This window comes from Armigeres subalbatus, chromosome 3 (genome assembly GCF_024139115.2).
Source record: "Armigeres subalbatus isolate Guangzhou_Male chromosome 3, GZ_Asu_2, whole genome shotgun sequence".
Lineage (NCBI taxonomy): Eukaryota > Metazoa > Arthropoda > Insecta > Diptera > Culicidae > Armigeres > Armigeres subalbatus.
In genome coordinates, this window is record NC_085141.1 from 110,396,398 (window position 1) to 110,415,614 (window position 19,217).

General features: G+C 41.8%; 1 protein-coding gene across 1 annotated transcript in view; it reads right to left on the bottom strand.

Moving 5' to 3' along the window:
• Nucleotides 1-9,930, bottom strand: part of LOC134221877 (cytochrome P450 4c3-like) — a 50,769-nt gene extending 40,839 nt beyond the window's left edge. Inside the window, exon 1 of the mRNA XM_062701047.1 lies at nucleotides 9,689-9,930. Coding sequence (XP_062557031.1) covers nucleotides 9,689-9,854 — 166 coding nt within the window. The 5' untranslated portion in view covers nucleotides 9,855-9,930. The remainder of the gene's footprint in view (nucleotides 1-9,688) is intronic.
• Between the last annotated feature and the right edge of the window lie 9,287 nt (nucleotides 9,931-19,217).

Here is a 19,217-nt window from a genome sequence, read left to right on the forward strand (position 1 = left end):
CTGATCCTTTATACTATTCGGGTGTTGGTGTGTTGTTGATTCTTTTAAATATTCTTTTCTTTTCGAAATCGCTTCCTTAATTATATGGGACATGGACAAGTAATACTGGCCCTCTCTATCATCTGTTCCTATCAGGGTTTGCAGAAATCGCTCTTAGTAGATAAAGAACTACGATAAAAGAAAGGCATAGACTGTTAAAATTTATCGAACTTGTATACAAGTGCGAAAAACCAGAATCGGATAGGCAGCTCCCCCAGAGAAGTGATGATTTTCGCTCATTTTGTGTTGGGAACCGCACAGCTGTATAGAACGAGTTGAACTGCATTATCAGAACAAATCTCGCGTGATTTTTGAAAACGTCCTAAGTCCTAAAGAGAGGCTCTCTTTGTTTACTTTCTCTTTCTATTATTACGAAGCCATACTAACAGCACAAAATACCTTTTGTCTCAACGCATTTTTTCATGTTCCTTACTAAGCGTTCTGAACACTGAAATTAGTCTGAAGATAATAATATTTTGATAATTATGTCAGAACATAAATTTAATAGAACATAAATATAATAATACTTTATTTTCCCTCATTGATTGGATTTGGATTGGTTTTAGATTGGATTGGATTTAGATTTGGATTGAATTTCAAACGATTTGGATTAGTTTAGTATTGGATTGAATTTGGATAGGGTTTGGATCAGCTTTAGATTGGATTAGATTTGGATCTGAATTGGATCAGATTTTGATTGGATTTAGATTGGATTCGATTTCGATTGAATTTGGATCTGATTTGAATTGGATTTGTATATGATTTGACTGGATTTTGATTTGGTTTGAATTTGGTTTAGATACGGATTGGATTTCGAATAGATTTTTCAATTGAATTTATATTGTTTTTGGATTGGACATGGATTTTGACGACCAGCTCAGTTCAGCTTTCATATTTTCACCTGTTTTGGATACCTAAAGAAAGCTATTTACTTCTAAAAATTTGTTGTTCTTATTCATTCGTTTATTAGTATTCCAAATCTAATCATTACTTATAAAATTCAAATCTGAAAGCTGGTATACATTTTTAGGACAAAAAAGGGACTCAAGTATGAATCAAGAGTTGTCTTTCGCGGCATATCAATGACTATCCCGCGACTGCCCTGGGGGTCGATTAGTGTTTTTGACAGGAAATTGCCTGATAAACTCAAATCCGCTGAGAAATTAAAAAAAATTATACGTATTTTGATAAAAATGCTATTTTTTTAGAAAAATAATGTAGTTGGCAACACTGCTTTGCATCTGAAATATTTTTTGTGAAATCTACACAAAATTTCAAGCGGGAAACTGGTCCTGACGTTTTTTGTAGCTTTATTAGGGGCGGAGATATCGATTATTGAAAATAGCATGTTTTTAAAAATCTTCAAAAACAGGAAGGAGTGTTTGGCCGGAGGTGCGGCTCAAACGGTCGGATCAAATGCTTTTTCGAAATGTGGGCCCAAAGTAAGTAGTTCGTACAAAAAATTCAAGGAAAATATAGTACAAAAGCGTGCGTGAAGGAGGAAAACGGGTGCAAAAGCAGAAGCGTTTGGTTCTAGCGAATCTGACTGAAATATTGCCCTCTTAAAGGAATTTTTGTTCATTGAATTGGATTTATCAAATTCGCCGAACATCGGCCGCCCGAATGCGTTTTAGCAGGAGCAGCAGGAGCAGGCACTCATACAGTATGTGTATGTGTAATCCACGAGTACTTCAAACTGATTGATGTTTACGGGAGCTCTCTTGAAACTTGAAGTTAATGGAATCAAAGCATTTCCCTCGTTTAAAGATCTATTGAAACTGAACCTTTGTAGCCCACCAGCAGAGCTAATTGAGCAAAATGTAGTCATGTAACTACTGTCCTAATGTTGGTTTGTCATTACAGCACCCAAATGAGTGCTTTAATGAAATTTAAGGCTCCCCTAGACCTAAGCGATTTCATCGCCGCGACGGCGACAACTAGTCGCCGCGATTCTATCGTTGGGTCGCTGCAGGCAATGTTTGATTTACGTTTCCATATAAACGGCGACAAAATCGCTGTTGCCCAGCGATAGAATCGCGTCGCGACTGTCGCGTCGCGTGTGTTTGGGAGAACCTTTATGCAACCCATTTGAGTTGCATAATGGTCATTGAATCACCCATTTCGTTGGTATGGAAAAGTAGGCCGTTTTATCAATCAAAGACGAACTGTAAACCAGGTATTATGAACAGGAATTGCAAAAATAACTTTAAACCATTAAAACATATTCAGTGGAAATCTGGCATCACTGGCCTCAAAAGCATTATGCGCTGCAAAAATATTTTTTTTTGTAAATTATTCGAATAAAACTAAAAAAACTACATTATCATAGTTGTTTACCTTTACAGAACGAATTGAACGATATGCTGAATGAAAACCTTCGATTATGCCTAACTAAAACCGTCATAACTCAGGAACTGCTCATTTTACTTTGTAACGATAAGTGTTCCTGACAGGAAATTGCCTGATAAACTCAAATCCGCTGAGAAATCAAAAAAATATTTATACGTATTTTGAGAAAAATGCTATTTTTTATTTTTTTAATAAAAATAATGTAGTTGGCAACACTGCTTTGCATCTGAAATATTTTTTGTAAAATCTTCACAAAATTTCAAGCGGAAAACTGGTGCTAACGCTTTATCAGGGGCGGAAATATCGATTATTGAAAATGGCATGTTTTTAAAAATCTTCAAAAACAGGGAGGAGTGTTTGGCCGGAGGGGCGGCTCAAACGGTCGGATCAAATGCTTTTTCGAAATGTAGGCCCAAAGTAAGTAGATACACCCATTTTGGTTGGAATTCATAGTATTCACCTGCAAGTTTTCACTTTTTCTCGGTCACTTGGCGCGGAATGACCCATATGTAAACAGAGATGATAAGTGAGAGACTGGTGTCAGGGCAGCCTTTAAAAATCTCACGCAACGAATAATTAACGAGAGAGTACGGACATTATCGACGTCAGGACACATCGAATGCGCCCAAAACTATCCGTCATCAACAATGTTCGGTACCGACGACCGCCGCGGTACGACCTAGAGCGACTGAAGCAACGCGCAGCATCTCGAGGCAGCGTTGCCGGAAGAGGGTAAACTCGATGGGGCCCCTCTTGAGGACTGCAGTCAAAGCAGCCATTAACGACGCAGCGGAGAACAACGTCGGGTATATGGGACGAAGTCGACAGAACGATTGGTTCGACGAAGAGTGCAGACAGATGACTGGAGGAGAACTGGAGACTGGACGAGAAGGACGCAGCGCGGGTGGTCGCGCTGCAGCAAGGTACGTTTTAGACGGAAGCGGAGACAGCACACATTGGAACAACTCAGAAAAAAGACGGTCAAAACCTCATTGTGGCGTTTAATACAGATTTAGAACCATGATTTTTTTATAGAATGTGTTCAAAAAGCTGCCCGACAAAATCTAGAGCGTGAAATCCACTATTATGTTTTAATGCGATACCCGAGCAAAAATTTTTTTTCAAAAATTTTTTTTTGTTCGGGTTTTTGACAATGTTTTAGAATATTGTGTTTTGAGAAATTTTGCTAAAGATACTGTATGTTTTCTTCCTAATTTTAAAGGTTGAATCGTTGTTTTTCGATATTGCTGTCTAAAACTCATATAAAAATCGATTTTCAATATTTTTAAAATACAGTCGCCTCTCCACATCTCGATATTGAAGGGACCATCGAGATAGGGAGAGATCGAGGAATGGAAGGAAAACTGAAATGGGTACTAGATCCAAAAAAGCTCGTTGCTATGAAAAACGACAACAAAACAAATGTCTTTTCCTGTTGTTGATATGTTTGTTATTCTCCGAATATGGTCTAGTAGCCTAAAAATTTGAACATATCGACATAAGGAGGATGAATCCAGAACAAAATGTGATCAGATCACATCGAGATAGAGAGATATCGAGATAGGGAGGTTATCGAGATGTGGAATGCCCAAATATATGTAGATTGAAGGGACTGAGGAAACCATCGACATAGGGAGAGATATCGAGATACAGAACATCGAGATGTAGGGAGTCGACTGTAAATACACAACATATCAACACGTTTTATATCACAAAATGAAAAATGGAACTAATATACGATCGTTTTCAGATAATATGGTCTTTCTGATTGGAATTTCAGTCAAATAGAACGGTTTTATTGAAAAAATAGGCTAATTTCTTGATTAAATATCAGCCTTATAGGCACATTTTGGCAGCTAGATTTCCGTTATTCTAAAAGCTGATTTTGTATAAAAGAAGCCAGTGGGTAAAGCTCAGTTGGGTCTGATGAGGCTCATTGGTTTTTGTTCCAATTTTTATAGTGTAGTTTTCGAAAAAAATAGGTTGTGTTTCACCTGTATCCAGTTTGTACTAAAAATAGTACTAAAAATGCTATAGCTCCCGCTCACAAAAAGCATTCCCCTTCCCTTAAGATATGGAAGATAGAAATATGCGCTCAAACATGATAAGTAAGTAAAATATAAGTACATATACTAATATTCTTGTTTCAATTTGGTTTGCCTTTAATTGATTATTAGGCAGTTATTTTCGCATTATCGATTAACGGTAAGGTGCAAGTATCTTAACCAATAAAGTATTATACGGGTACAGTACCGAGTTTTGGCCATATCTCCATATTCGAGCATTTATTAAAAATATTTTAGAAGTTCTAGTGATGTTTTAGCTCTCATAAAGATACACTTATTATTTAGTCAAATTTACTACTAAAACCAATCTATTTTGTTAGAAAACAATGTTTTTCAAAGGTTGGCTGAATTAGGCACTGAATTATAAGCAAAGGGTACGCTCACCCTACTTATAGAAATAATAAATAGATACACAATAAGGTCGATGAAATGGATATATGATGCGAAAGAGAAATATTTATCGAAAACTACACTATAAAAATTGGAACAACAATCAGTGAGCCTCATCAGACCCAACTGAGCTTTAGTCACTGGCTTCTTTTATACAAAATCAGCTTTTAGAATAACGGAAATCTAGCTGCCAAAATGTGCCTATAAGGCTGATATTTAATCAAGAAATTAGCCTATTTTTTTTCAATAAAACCGTTCTATTTGACTGAAATTCCAATCAGAAAGACCATATTATCTGAAAACGATCGTATATTAGTGCCATTTTTTATTTTGTGATATAAAACGTGTTGATATGTCGTATATTTATTTTGAAAATATTGAAAATCGATTTTTATATGAGTTTTAGACAACAGTATCGAAAAACAACGATTCAACCTTTAAAATTAGGAAGAAAACATACAGTATCTTTAGCAAAATTTCTCAAAACACAATATTCTAAAACATTGTCAAAAACCCGAACAAAATAAAATTTTTTGAAACTTTTTTTTTTACTCGGGTATCGCATTAAAACATAATAGTGGATTTCACGCTCTAGATTTTGTCGGGCAGCTTTTTGAACACATTCTATGAAAAAATCATGGTTCTAAACCTGTATTAAACGCCACAATGAGGTTTTGACCGTCTTTTTTCTGAGTTGTTCCAATGTGCAGCAGACCCGCCTTTTTGAGGAGAAGAAACGCCGCCTGGAAGAAGCGGAGTGCGAGGAGATGGAACAGCTGTGCCGTTCTCAAGAAACACGCAAGTTCTATCAGAAGCTCAACGCATCCCGCAAAGGCTTCGTGCCGCGAGCCGAAATGTGCCGGGATAAGGATGGGATCATCTTGACGGACGAACGTGTGGTGATCGAAAGGTGGAAGCAGCACTACGAGGAACATTTGAATGGCGCTGAGAGTACAGGCAGTGAAAGTCAAGGCAGCGGAGGAGATGACTACGTCAGTTCAGCGGACGATGGAAACCAACCAGCCGCCACCTTGAGGGAAGTTAAGGATGCCATCCGACAGCTAAAGACCAATAAAGCAGCTGGTAAGGATGGTATCGTAGCTGAGCTCATCAAGATGCGCCCGGAAAGGCTACCCACTTGCCTGCACAAACTGATAGCCAGATTCTGGGAAACTGAACAGCTACCGGAGGAGTGGAAGGAAGGGGTGATATGCCGCATCTACAAAAAAGGCGATAAGCTGGAGTGTGAGAACTTTAGAGCGATCACCATCCTTAAGGTCTGAGGGAAGGGTTTTCCGTTAAAAAAGCACGTGGTAGCATTCTCTGAGAGAGAAAATTGCCTAATAATTAGAATTATTCAGCCCGCCAGAATTACGCTGTGTCGCCAAAATTATTTCATCATTATGCAGCTTGCAATTACTTTAGAATTTGCCGTAAACGGAGTACAAAAGGAATTGGCAACAATGGGGAAAAAATTATCACTCATGTTGTGGTTCGGCGAGAGAACAGCAGCAGCGCCGACCATTCACGCAATGAGGAGATCAAAATAAACAAACTTCAGCTGGTTTTGGAAAATGAAAACATGAGCCGTTTCTAGAACAACATTAGAAAATATCGTGGGAGTATTTCTGTACAAGGTTTCCAGACAAGCTTTGAAAAAAGGATTTGGGTAATAACAATGGTGCTGGTGTAAATAAGACAAATAAGACAAATAATACAAATGAGACAAATAATAAGACAAATTAGACTAATAAGATAGGTAAGACAAAGAAGATAAATAAAGTAAGTTCCTCCAGAAATTGCTCTGAAAGTTCCTCCGGAAGTTTCTCCAGGAATTCCTCCGGAAGTTCCTCCAGGAATTCCTCTAAGAATTCCTGCGGAAGTTCCTCTAAGAATTCTTTCGGAAGTTCCTCCAGGAATTCCTCCGGAAGTTCCTCCAGGAATTCCTCCGGAAGTTCCTCCGGAAATTTCTCCAGGAATTCCTCCGGAAGTTCCTCCAGGAATTCCTCCGGAAGTTCCTCCACAAATTCCTCCGAAAGCTTCTCTAGGAATTTCTCCGGAAGTTCCTCCAGGAATTTCTCCAGAAGTTGCTCCAGGTATTCCTCCGGAAGTTCTTCCAGGAATTCCTCCGAAAGTTCCTCCAGGAATTCCTCCGCAAGGATGAACTTGGAACTTCCAGAGCAATTCCTGGAGTAACTTCCGGAGGAATTCCTGGAGGAACATCTGTAGGAATTTCCGGAGAAACTTGCGTAGGAATTCCCGGAGGAACTTCCGGTGGAATTCCAGGAGAAATTTCTGGAGGAATTCTTGCAGGAACTTCCGTAGGATTTCCCGGTAGAGCTTCCTGGAGGAATTCCCGAATTAACTTCCGGAGAAATTCCCGGAGGAACTTCCAGAGGAATTCCTGTAGGAACTTGGCTTAGAAACCTCGCAGTTAATAACTGTGGAAGTGCTTAATGAACACTAAGCTGCGAGGCGGCTCTGTCCAAATATTTATGAATGGGAATAAGCTTTTTTCTAGTGTCACGCTACATACAAAGTTGACGGACTTTCTATCGCTCTCACCGCTCCTATCCTGCCGTGCAGCACAATAAAATATGGTGTTGATTACTCTCCCGAAATGGCAATTTTTGTATGGAATTTGGAAAACTTGATTGAAGTAAAAAGAGCTTCCTTCAAAATTTAATGCTTTTTACTAAAAAAAAATTTAATACTTTTTACTACATCAAAATGATCATTGAAAAATTTCAAAATTTTTGTCAAAGCATCGGAGAGAGGTACTGAGAAGCGAAAATTTTAGTTGGGCAATAGTTTAGTATTTAGAGCTTAATTCAAATTTGGGAAATAGTAGGTCCACAAAATTGTCTAGGAACATTCCTTGATAAATTTCAAAGAGCTTTTCGGTTCGATAAGCAAAATTCGTTCCCAATTCCGAATTATAGGCATTTTAGTATGAAAATAGCGCTCTACCTCGAGAGAGCTTTCCTCAGACCTTAATGCTGCCTACAAAGTAATATCCCAGATTATCTTCCGTCGTTTGTCACCATTAGTGAATGAGTTCATGGGAAGTTATCAAGCCGGCTTCGTTGACGGCCGCTCGACAATGGACCAGATCTTTACTGTACAGCAAATCCTCCAAAAATACCAGTGAATACCAAAAATACCGTGAACACCAGGTCCCAACGCACCATTTGTTCATTGATTTCAAGGCGGCATACGACAGTATATACCGCGTAGAGCTATGTAAAATTATGGACGAGAACAGCTACCCTGGGATGCTTACCTGACTGATCAAAGCAACGGTGGATGGTGTGCAAAATTGTGTGAAGATGGCGGGCGAACACTCCAGTTTGTTCAATTCGCGCCGGAGACTAAAACAAGGTTACTAAGCTAAGGCTGTCGCACATCAGTAAAGGTTAATTATTATATCTATGGCTAAACTACCCAGTAAAAATAGTTTACTCATTAATGGGTACTTTTTCTATGCTATCTCTTTCTCTCTGCTGAAAAATTCACCCATTTTGGGAAAATAAGTGGATCTACTCATTTAAATGAGTAAATCCACTGATTCACTCAAAATGAGTGAATTTTTCCTACGTTTGAACTTTGGCATAAACTAATGAAATACGTCGGGAAAGGGGTCGTTCAAAAATTATGTCACAGGTTTTAGGTGGGGGCTAAGCTTTTGTGACAATACATATACAGCATGACAGAGGGGGAAGGAGGGTCTAGAAATCTCAAAAAGTAGTGGACGTCATATTTGAATCGCCTCAAATAAACAATTTTGCTTTGGTTTACGTTGATAATAATGGACTGTTTTCCCACGATGCGAAATAGGTATGTTCACACCGTGTCCAATATATTCTCATACACTTTGTTTTTTTTTATCTCGCCGTAGTAGTCAGGTATTTGCAAGCGCGACAAGCCACAAGTTTTTATCGAGAAAGGTGTTAATGTTAACGCTTTCTGTTGTAAAATGGAAGTGTTACAGAATGTTGTAAGGCCAAGTCTGGGGAAATTGTGCGGAAAGGATGATTACGTGTTTCAGAAGGCCGAAGCGGACTCTGATTCACTGAATTCGGTCCAAAATTACCGAATGTTCTCCCAGTTCATGTAAACTTCTTGTATTGTTTTATGAGATTGTTCAGTTAAATCTGTATTGTTTTTAAAAAAATTCAATTTTGTGTTATTGTAATACAGTATCTGCATAAAAAGCTATATTTTATACAAAACCCTGATTGATCCACCTAGCGGTGTTGGTGCCTTTCTCGTACATTGAATATGCTAAAAAAAATTGAGTAAAATTTTCTAAGCGTGTTTTTTTGTATATAAATTGTATTTTGGCCATACGTTTTGATCCCATAGTCCGATCTGGCCAATTTTCAATAGGAAACAATGGGACAGGATTCCCCGTCGAGTGCAACTTATTGCAAACAAATGGGATCAAGATAAGTGCTTAAAAAATGAGTGAGTTTTATTTTGCGCACATACATACACACCCACACACATACACACAGACATACATCATCTCAATTCGTCGAGCAGAGTCGATTGGTATATAACACTATGGGTCTCCGGACTTTCTATCATGAAATCGTCTTGGAAGTGAATATATATATAGCCTTTTCGTTACACCTTGGTGTACGAGAAAGGCAATAATGTACGATTCATATTTTGAGTCTAATTGCGTCCATTGCCGAAAAATTTTGTTCTGTTGCATCACTCGAAAAGAATCATTCATTCTCTATCCAGTTTTTCTGCACAAATTCACATAAAACAACAAAGCGTCAACAGTCCTTAAATTTTTCCGTGAATATCACACAACTGGAACTGAACGAAATCACCTCCGGACGTGAATTCCCTCATCAGATGCACATGTCCCAAAAATGGTATCGATCGCGGTCCGTTCATTCTCGACAGCATTGCTATCACTTTCCGGCGTTTCCATCGATAGTAGCTCAGCGATAGCACGACCGTTACGATGAGCCACACCAGCGCCGTATTGCCCATGGCCTGAGTCGTATTCGCGCACCAAACTCGATGAAGGTTCAACTCGGAACGTTAGCTTTCAAATGCACGCTGTGCGTGTAATGGTCGTTTGCAGTCCGGCTACCAGGAAGCAAGTGTTTTTATAGAGGGAATCCTCCGAGCGGAGGAGAGAAACTTTTAAATTTATTGTTAACACGGTTTAATATTTTTTCCCATGTAGCCTCGGTGGGGGATGACAATGTTTCAAATGAGGGTGAGAATGGGTCACTATAGAACTACTTCACTCAAAAAATATAAACGCTAAAGTGTTTTGCACTTTGATTTGCCCTACTGTCCAAACATGTGAAACTCGAATGCAAAACACTTTCAGTAACTCATTATGTCACATATTAGTTTAAACAGCAAAATACTTTCGGCACAAGTGTTTAATACTTGAGAAAAAATGTTCTCTGCTTTGTATTCCAAGTGGTATTGTATTGAAATCGAAAAGTACTATTCTTGATTTGCAACAGAAAAAGCTTTGAAAGTGAATGTTATTACTATTCGATTGCCATGTTTTTAATTTTCTAATTTATATTCATTTTATCAAATGACATTAAAAAAAGGCAAAAACCCAGATTAATCCACCTAGCGTTGGTGGTGCCTTTCTCGCTTTTAGTTAAGACACCAACCTTATATGGGGTTTATATGGTCCGACGTACCATTTTCTTCATAACTTTTAAACGCAATGACCGATCGTTATGAAATTCAATAGTGATCAACAAGGCTTTATCCCCTGTCGAATGAAACTTGTTGCGAGAAAATCGGTTAAGGATTTCTATACGAAAAGTTGTCTAATGTTTTTTAAAGCTTTTGTGCACACACATACACACACACTGGGGGCAGCAGGGACTATGTCCAAGGGCTTGACGACCCCTCCCCATGGCCACTGCGAGTTAGGGGGCTTGCCTAGGACGTGGTGGGGTTTGACAGTGGGCTCTGTTAAACCTCTATAAAAAGCTGCACGTGTCCGCAAACAAGCCTTACCAAAGCGACCGTGTGCCGCTCAAAGCGCACAAGCCCAGCAGGAGTGCCAACCGGCACATCAGGATTAATGCCAGTGAGATCCTGATTATGGTATACTGGTCACGGCTAACAACATCGGACGATTCTCGGATTAACGATAGGATTAGACGGATATGAGCTGACAGTCGAGCAATTCTACTTCCTGAGTAAAAACGAATTACATCTTTTTGAAATGGCAAGCAGGCTAATAGTTCGTCTGCCTCCGTCCCAGTAAACAACCTGGCGGGCCTTCGGTAATGCTCAAAACCTGTCACCTATACCGGTGGCTAGTAGGTTCAGATGCATCATTTCTGATTTACGCCGATCCGGCTCTGAACACGGTGCTATAAGGCACCGGAGTCAACCCTTGCATGGACCTCACTGTTTACATAGGGACCCATGGGATCACAAAAGGCGACTATCTACAACAGGTAGAGATAACGGCCCGGAGGGGGGACCCGTATAGAATGGAAAACCAAACCAAAAACAACGAAGGAGCAGGCGAAGAGAATGTTTTCGCAAGGAGCGGAAAGTTGCTGAGATCACCAGCATCGACAATGAAAGCGGTGGATAGGACCAGTGATAACAACCAGCAGGTCAAGAAACAAAGACCTCCAGGAGAACTAGAGATTCTGAATCAGATGCTCACACCGAAAGCAGGAGGCAGTGCCTTTCAAGAAAGCCTCCAATTCGGGAGGTCCAGCATGGTGGAATTGAGAAGAAAAGTTAATGAGCTCTACGAGTTCATTAAAGACAGGAACAACGTGCACACTAAGATCAAGGAAATGGTGACGTGTATTAAATCCACCGTTACAGCTGCTGAACGCGAACAAAAATCGCTGAGGTTGAGTCCTGAAACTGCTGAAAAGACGCTGATAGAGAATACAGAGAGAACAATCAACGAAACAGAAGTTACTCGCACAGAGAAGCGGGTTAGGGATTCTCCAGGGGAGGAAAAAGTTCCAACAAAATCAAAACGTGATGGCGTGCGAAGAAAAAAAAGAAAGAAAAGACACCGAATGACCGTCGAGAGGCAGAAGGAGAAGAGGAAAAAAGAGAAAGATAACGGCGAAAATAAAAAGTCAGAACGAACAAAGCAAAAACCCAGAGCTCGCAGAGTGAAGTACAAGGGTGATGCGCTAATCGTGGAGGCAAACAACCAAACTTCGTATGCTGCACTACTCAGGAAAGTGCAAGAAGACCCTGAGTTGAAGGAATTGGGCGAAAACGTGGTTAAAACCAGGCGCACTCAGAAAGGAGAGATGCTCTTCGAACTAAAAAAAACACCCCTCGATCAAGAGTTCGGCCTTTAGGGAACTCATCGCCAAACCACCAGGCGAGGAGGCAATGGTTAGAGCTCTGACCCAGAAGGTTTTAGTCGAATGTAGGAATTTGGACGAGATAACCACTGCCGATGATCTGAGAGATACACTAAAAGCGCAGTGTAACCTTGGGGACATGCCAATGTCGATAGGTTGAGGAAATCGTATGGAGGCACACAAACGGCGACGATTCGACTGCCGGTAGAAGCGGCCAACCGGCTTATGAAGACTGGGAAAGTCAAAGTGGGATGGTCGGTGTGCTCTCTGAAAGCCATCCCTAGAGTTTCCAAACAAATGGAGAGATGTTTCAAGTGCATGGACTTCGGACATCTGGCAAAAAACTGCAAGGGTCCTGACAGATCTACACTTTGCAGGAAATGTGGCGGGGTAGGACATTTTGCTATAGACTGCACGAAACCAGCAAGATGTATGCTTTGTAAAGCGGAGGACGGAAACGACCACATGACGGGTGGCTTTAAATGTCACGCATATAAAAAGGCGATTACAGGCCAACAGTGATGGAGATAACCCAAGTAAACCCCAATCATTGCGACACTGCTCAGCAAATGTTGTAGCAGTCTAAAACAGAATCTAACTGTGATGTCGCAATTATTGTAAAGCCGTATCAAATTCCTCACGATAACGGTAATTGGGTAGCGGATAAAGAAGGGATAGCTGCGATACAAGTTATGGGCCGATATCTCATACAGGAAGTAGTTGATAGTTCGCACAAGGGAATCGTAATCGTCAAAATCAATGGTATCTTTGTATGTAGTTGCTACGCACCGCCAAGGTGGCCTATAGAGCGGTTTAACCAGATGCTGGATGTACTTATCGACACGCTAATCGGCCGAAATCCAGTAGTTATCGCAGGAGATTTCAATGCCTGGGCAGTAGAGTGGGGCAGTAGGCTAACCAACGAAAGAGGCTACAGTTTGCTGGAGGCTTTAGCAAAGCTGGAAGTTAGACTGTGTAACGAAGGGAACGTTAGCAAAGACGGTCGGGAATCCATAATCGATATCACGTTCTGTAGCTTGTGTCTGATGGGAGATATGAACTGGAGAGTTAGTGAGGATTACACTCACAGTGATCACCAGGCCAGTACAGCGTCGGCCAAAGAAATCTTACGTCGATACATAGGATGAGGTCTTGCGAGAGGATGTGGCAAGTGGTAATCTAAACCTAAATTCAGATCAGTTAACAGAAACTGTAGCGAGGGCATGTGATGCATCAATGCCGAGAAGATTGGAACCACGCAATAGGCGATGTCCGGCTTACTGGTGGAACGAGTCACTCAGGGATCTTCGTTCTGCTTGTTTAAGGGCAAGAAGACGCGTTACAAGATCGCGAACAGAAGAGGATAGAGAACAGAATAAGGTAGTATTTCGTGCGGCTAGGGCAGCATTGAACCGCGAGATCAAGTTGAGCAAGTTGAACTGCTACAAGGAGTTGAGCCGCGAAGCCGATGCCAATCCGTGGGGCTACGCTTATCGGACGATAATGGCAAAGACCAAAGGACCAACAACGCCAGTTGAAATGTGCCCGGAGAGGCTAAAGATAATAGTGGACGGTCTCTTCCCGCATCACAGCCCAACGCTGTGGCCATCAACTCCGTACGATGATGAAGACGACACTGTTGATGCTACGGTCTCCAGCGAAGAGCTTGAAGTTGTCGCGAAAGCTCTGAAGGTTAAAAAAGCTCCTGGTCCGGACGGAATTCCCAATGTAGCATTGAGGACTGCTCTACTGGCGTTCCCGGACATGTTTAGGACGGTAATGCAAAAATGCCTGGAAGAAGGCAATTTTCCAGATAGATGGAAGATACAGAAGCTGGTGCTGTTGCCAAAACCAGGTAAACCGCCTGGGGATCCAACATCGTACAGGCCCATTTGCTTGTTGGACACCCTCGGAAAACTCTTGGAACGGCTTATTCTCAACAGGCTATCAAAGTACACAGAAGGTGAGCGTGGTCTATCGAATATGCAGTTCGGATTCCGGAAGGGTACATCGACGGTGGACGCAATCCGGGCCGTCATTCAGAGGGCCGAGATGGCCTCTAAGCAAAAAAGGAGAGGTGGTCGATACTGTGCTGTCGTAACAATCGATGTTAAAAACGTGTTCAACAGCGCTAGCTGGAAGGCTATCGCTGAAGCACTGCATAGTATGCGTGTCCCGGCCCACTTATGCAGGATTTTGAAGAGCTATTTCGAGAATCGTGTCCTGACTTACGAAACAAACATCGGGCAAAGGTCGATCAGGGTCACAGCAGGAGTGCCACAAGGTTCTATACTCGGACCCATTCTTTGGAATGCGATGTACAATGGAATACTAACGCTTAAGCTGCCCAAAGGAGTCGTGATCGTTGGATTTGCCGATGACGTTGTCTTGTCGATAACGGGTGAGAATCTAGAGGAGGTGGAAATGCTGGCAGCTGAAACGATCGATATAATCGAAAACTGGATGGCTAGTGTCAGTTTACAATTGGCTCACCACAAAACAGAGGTTGTGTTGGTGAGTAACTGCAAAGTCGCACAGAGGGTGGAAATTTCTGTCGGAGGGCACGTAATTCGGTCTCAGCGTTGACTGAAACACCTGGGGGTGATGATAGACGATCGGTTAAATTTTAATAGCCACGTTGACTATGCCTGCGCGAAGGCAACCACAGCGTTAGCGCGAATCATGTTAGGGGTTCGAGGAGTAGTAGAAGGCGGCTTTTGGCGAGCGTATCATCATCGATCCCGAGGTACGGTGTCCCCGCCTGGGGTAATGCGCTTAAAACCAAGCGTAACCAGGCAAAGCTAAAAAGCGTGCCGGGATGATTCCCGTCGGCATAATGCTGGCTGAGGATATTGAGTGCTACCATAGAAGGGACATTAGAGGTGTGAGGAAAACAGTGAGAATAGAATCAATGGCCAAGTGGCAACATGAGTGGGATAACTCGGACAAAGGAAGGTGGACCCACCGCCTCATTCCAAACTTGACGAGTTGGGTAAACAGAAAGCACGGCGAAATAGATTTTCATCTGACGCAGTTCCTGTCGGGACACGGATGTTTTAGGAAGTATCTCCATCGCTTTGGTCACGCACGTTCACCATGCTGCCCGGTGTGCGAGGATGCGGAGGAAACACCTGAACACGTTCTATTCGAATGCCCTAGGTTCGAGACCATACGAAGAGAAATATCAGCTTTGAGCGTGGAGAACATAGTCGGTGAGATGTGTCGCGATGAAGCCACTTGGGATATCGTCAAAAATGTAGTATCGCACATTCTTACGGAGTTGCAAAGAACTTGGAGACGGGACCAGCGAATGAATTGACAGCGACAGCGACCACGCGAAGATAGGGAGAGAGTGATACAATCGGTAACTGGGGAGGTTCCACTGTCGGGGAGCCTCTTGTCGGAAAAGGATAGATCCGCCGCCGGGGACTATTCGAGTAGTCCGCGATTAAGCTGGGAGCTTAATGGCTCAAGGTTATGGATTATCAATCTCGTAATAACTTTCGTCGCCGGGGAGGTGCGTCGGTGTAAGCTAGATCCACCGTCGGGGACTAAGCCGAGTAGACCGTGACGCATAAGAGTACCGGGTTCGGGTCGTCGAGGCGCCATTGAACCGGACGTTATGCCCCACCCGGAATCTCTGGATAGACTTCGGCACTCGACCGGTCACTCGCTGAAGTGAGAAAGGACTGAAGATTGGAGAAGACAAATTAGATGTTAAGAGTAGTTCAGGCTACGCAACAGCCTTCCACGAAAGCGGGTCGTCGGTTTCGAGGGAAAATCCTTCGCCGGGGAACTCCCTGACGGAGTAGGATAGATCCGCCGCCGGGGATCATCTGAGTAGTCCGCGACGGAACTGGGAGCTAATTGGCTCAACGTTGATAGATGATGATGAATGGCACGAGAATGTTGTTAAAAGACTATGATTAGACCTATATCAGGCTAGGAGCTGAATGGCTCATAGACAAGGGAGAACAGATCCGGGGGAGATTCCGCCGCCGGGAATTTTTTCGTCGGTGTAGGCCAGATCCATCGCCGGGGACTAGGTCGAGTAGATCGCGACGCGTTGAAGGGCCGGTTTCGGGTCGTCGAGGCACCATTGAACCGGACGCTATGCTCCACCCGGAATCTCTGGATCGACTTCGGCACTCGTCCGGTAACCCGTTGACGTGAGAAAGTGCATAGTGAAGCGAAGCCGCGTCCTCTCTGGAGTGGCCTCAGCCATCTCCAGCTCCTAGGGAATGTGATATTGTCGGTGGAGAGAAGAACAAGCTCTACCTTAACTCTAATTTTATTATCTACTTACATACTATATATATATACATGATCAGGTAACTATCGAGAGGTAAATATTCATAATTATTTACCTATCGATGAGCTGCCTGGTTTTCATTGTCCTGATCCACCATGACGGGTAGATGCTTTGAGACAATGTAGTGGTAGATCACCACATTACTCATCCCCTATGAGAAAATAAATGATTTACTATTTAAATCATTTATTTTTTCGGATTAGCTTCTTCTTCTTCAGCAGGATGTGTCGGTGTGCAAATAATTATGCAACAATGGTGTTTTGGCAATCCTGCGCTATGAAGGTACCTCTCGAGGACCGGCAGTGATCAAAGGATTGCAATAACGCCCTCATCTCGAGAAGGATCATTACATCCTGCCTAGAATACCTACCTTTACAAACTGCTGTCAATTCGATGCGTGGACCTGGGTGCAACTTTTACCACATCTTCTATCGTATCGGCACTGCCGACTTCCGACTTCTTCGAACCTCAGTTCCGTTTCCTGTTCCGTTTATGCTCCTCTGATGTCCAACGCATCCCACCGCTGCCACCAATGAAGCGAAGCCGCGTCCTCTCTGGAGTGGCCTCAGCCATCTCCAGCTCCTAGGGAATGTGATATTGTCGGTGGAGAGAAGAACAAGCTCTACCTTAACTCTAATTTTATTATCTACTTACATACTATATATATTAAGCATATGCGGTATTCCGAAAAATTTCGTTTCAGGTGGTTCGAAACGAAATTCCGCGGAATTTCGCGGAATTTGAGCATGGCAAATCTGATTTCTTAATTTCGTTTCGTTTCGTAAAATTACAGAAACTTCGCTTGAAAAAAACTAGCTTCAAACGAAATTTAACGGAATTCCGCGGCATTTCGAAACAAATTTAAACGTAAACCATAATTTATATTATCAAAAATTTTGCTGCGCCGCTGAACTCGAAAGTTGTTTTCAAAACTTAATGTTATACAAATTTTTATATTAACGCTTACTACATAACCCCATTCTTAATAGACAAATACGTAGGGGAACGGTTTGCCACTTCATCTCATAGCTCATATTTCCATCCAATAAAAAAACAAAGCAATGGAAAGGAATTTGTTTTGTTTATTATTTTTGTGATTTTTTTCAGCAGTGAGCACGCATGTTGACAAAAAGAAGCGAAGAAATTGGTACCGTATTTCTTTGTTTAGCGATGAGATGGATATATGTACAGTGAGATGGAGATCGGAACAGTTCCCCTATGCAGTTTTCTTCTATAAAACGTGTTCAGTGTTTCCAAGATTTATATTCAAATTATGTGATATTTTTTTTACTATTTGCACAATATGAATGCGGAATCGATCGTGGGACGCCAATGAGTGAAAAAATCTACCTCGGGTAGCAGAAATTTTTTCAACCAGTGTGCAATCTATCGTGTTGATGCTGATCACTCCAACTAGTGTGGGAGAACGCGAAGTGATAAAACTAATGTCTGCACCGAAGAGCACAAAATTACTTAGTGCGGAATCTATCGTGTTGTAGAAGCTTATTAAACGAAGTACATTGATCTTGCGTTAGATATGGGTCTGTGAAATTCATTCTGAAATACATAACTTTATGCATTTTAGAAAGGTGCACAGGATTCTTCTAGTGAGCAAATGTATGCTATATGGAAAGGCAAGGTGTTTCATGTGCCAAGCGGAAGGTCACCGGAAGGATGCGTGTCCATAAAGTACAAAAATTAACGATCAAAAGGAACGATCAATCGGAAAGAAGAGGCGAATATGGCAACGCTAGGTGGGCAACGGAAATCGTATTCCGGTGTCGTTATCGGATTTGATGCAGCAACCCGTTAAACATCATCGGATGCAGCGCAGAACGACGTAATTGAAGTGGCTGAGGAAGAAGTGATTGGATTGGATACCGATTCAACTGAACGGATGGAACCACTTGGAATTCCCGATTTAATGGTGGAACGCGAAAAACTAGCAGAAACTATGGCATTCAAGAATAATACAGATCGGATCTGGTTCGTGAAGAAAGGAATCATGGGCTACACTGACTCCCTCAGAAAAATGAGTGAGAAAGAGGATAAAAAGCAACTAGCGCAATCTACGAGTCAGCGACGAAATCGTTTGGTTACTGAAGGATCAATGGACCGATCCCCACAAAAGAAGACCTCACGCAAAAATGTTTCTGAAACTTCTTTGGAATAATTAGTTCTATTATTTCTTATGTTTTCGGCTCCGTAGAGTTTATTATTAAACATCCGAGCCTCATAAATAAACATATTGGTAAAAATGTATGCTATATACATGTAGACAAAGAATAAGAATAGGAATAAGTTTTGGCTGCTACGCTCTTTTCAAATGTTGGTCTAGTAATATCAATTATCTATCTGCGTATACGCTTGGCATATATCCCACTAAATAAAAAAATAAATCTAAGCATTCATTTCCTAATTTTGACTTACCACGATGCTATAAAACCAGACTGGCAAGAAGACAATATGAATAGAGGTGTTCGCCGGTCCGAAAATCGTCGGCGGCGGCGTTTGTCAGAATTTTGGTAGGCGGCGGCGGCGTTTTCGTCGTCACGCCGAAAGCTATTTTAGCGGCGGCATGAATCGGTGTGCAGATTTTTAACGTTTGTTTTTTTAGTTTTTCTTCTGCATTTTTACAAGATGTTTTCAAGACTTTGCATTTCGTCTGAAAAATCTGATGTTTTTCTCTCGAAAAATCTCTGAGCTTCT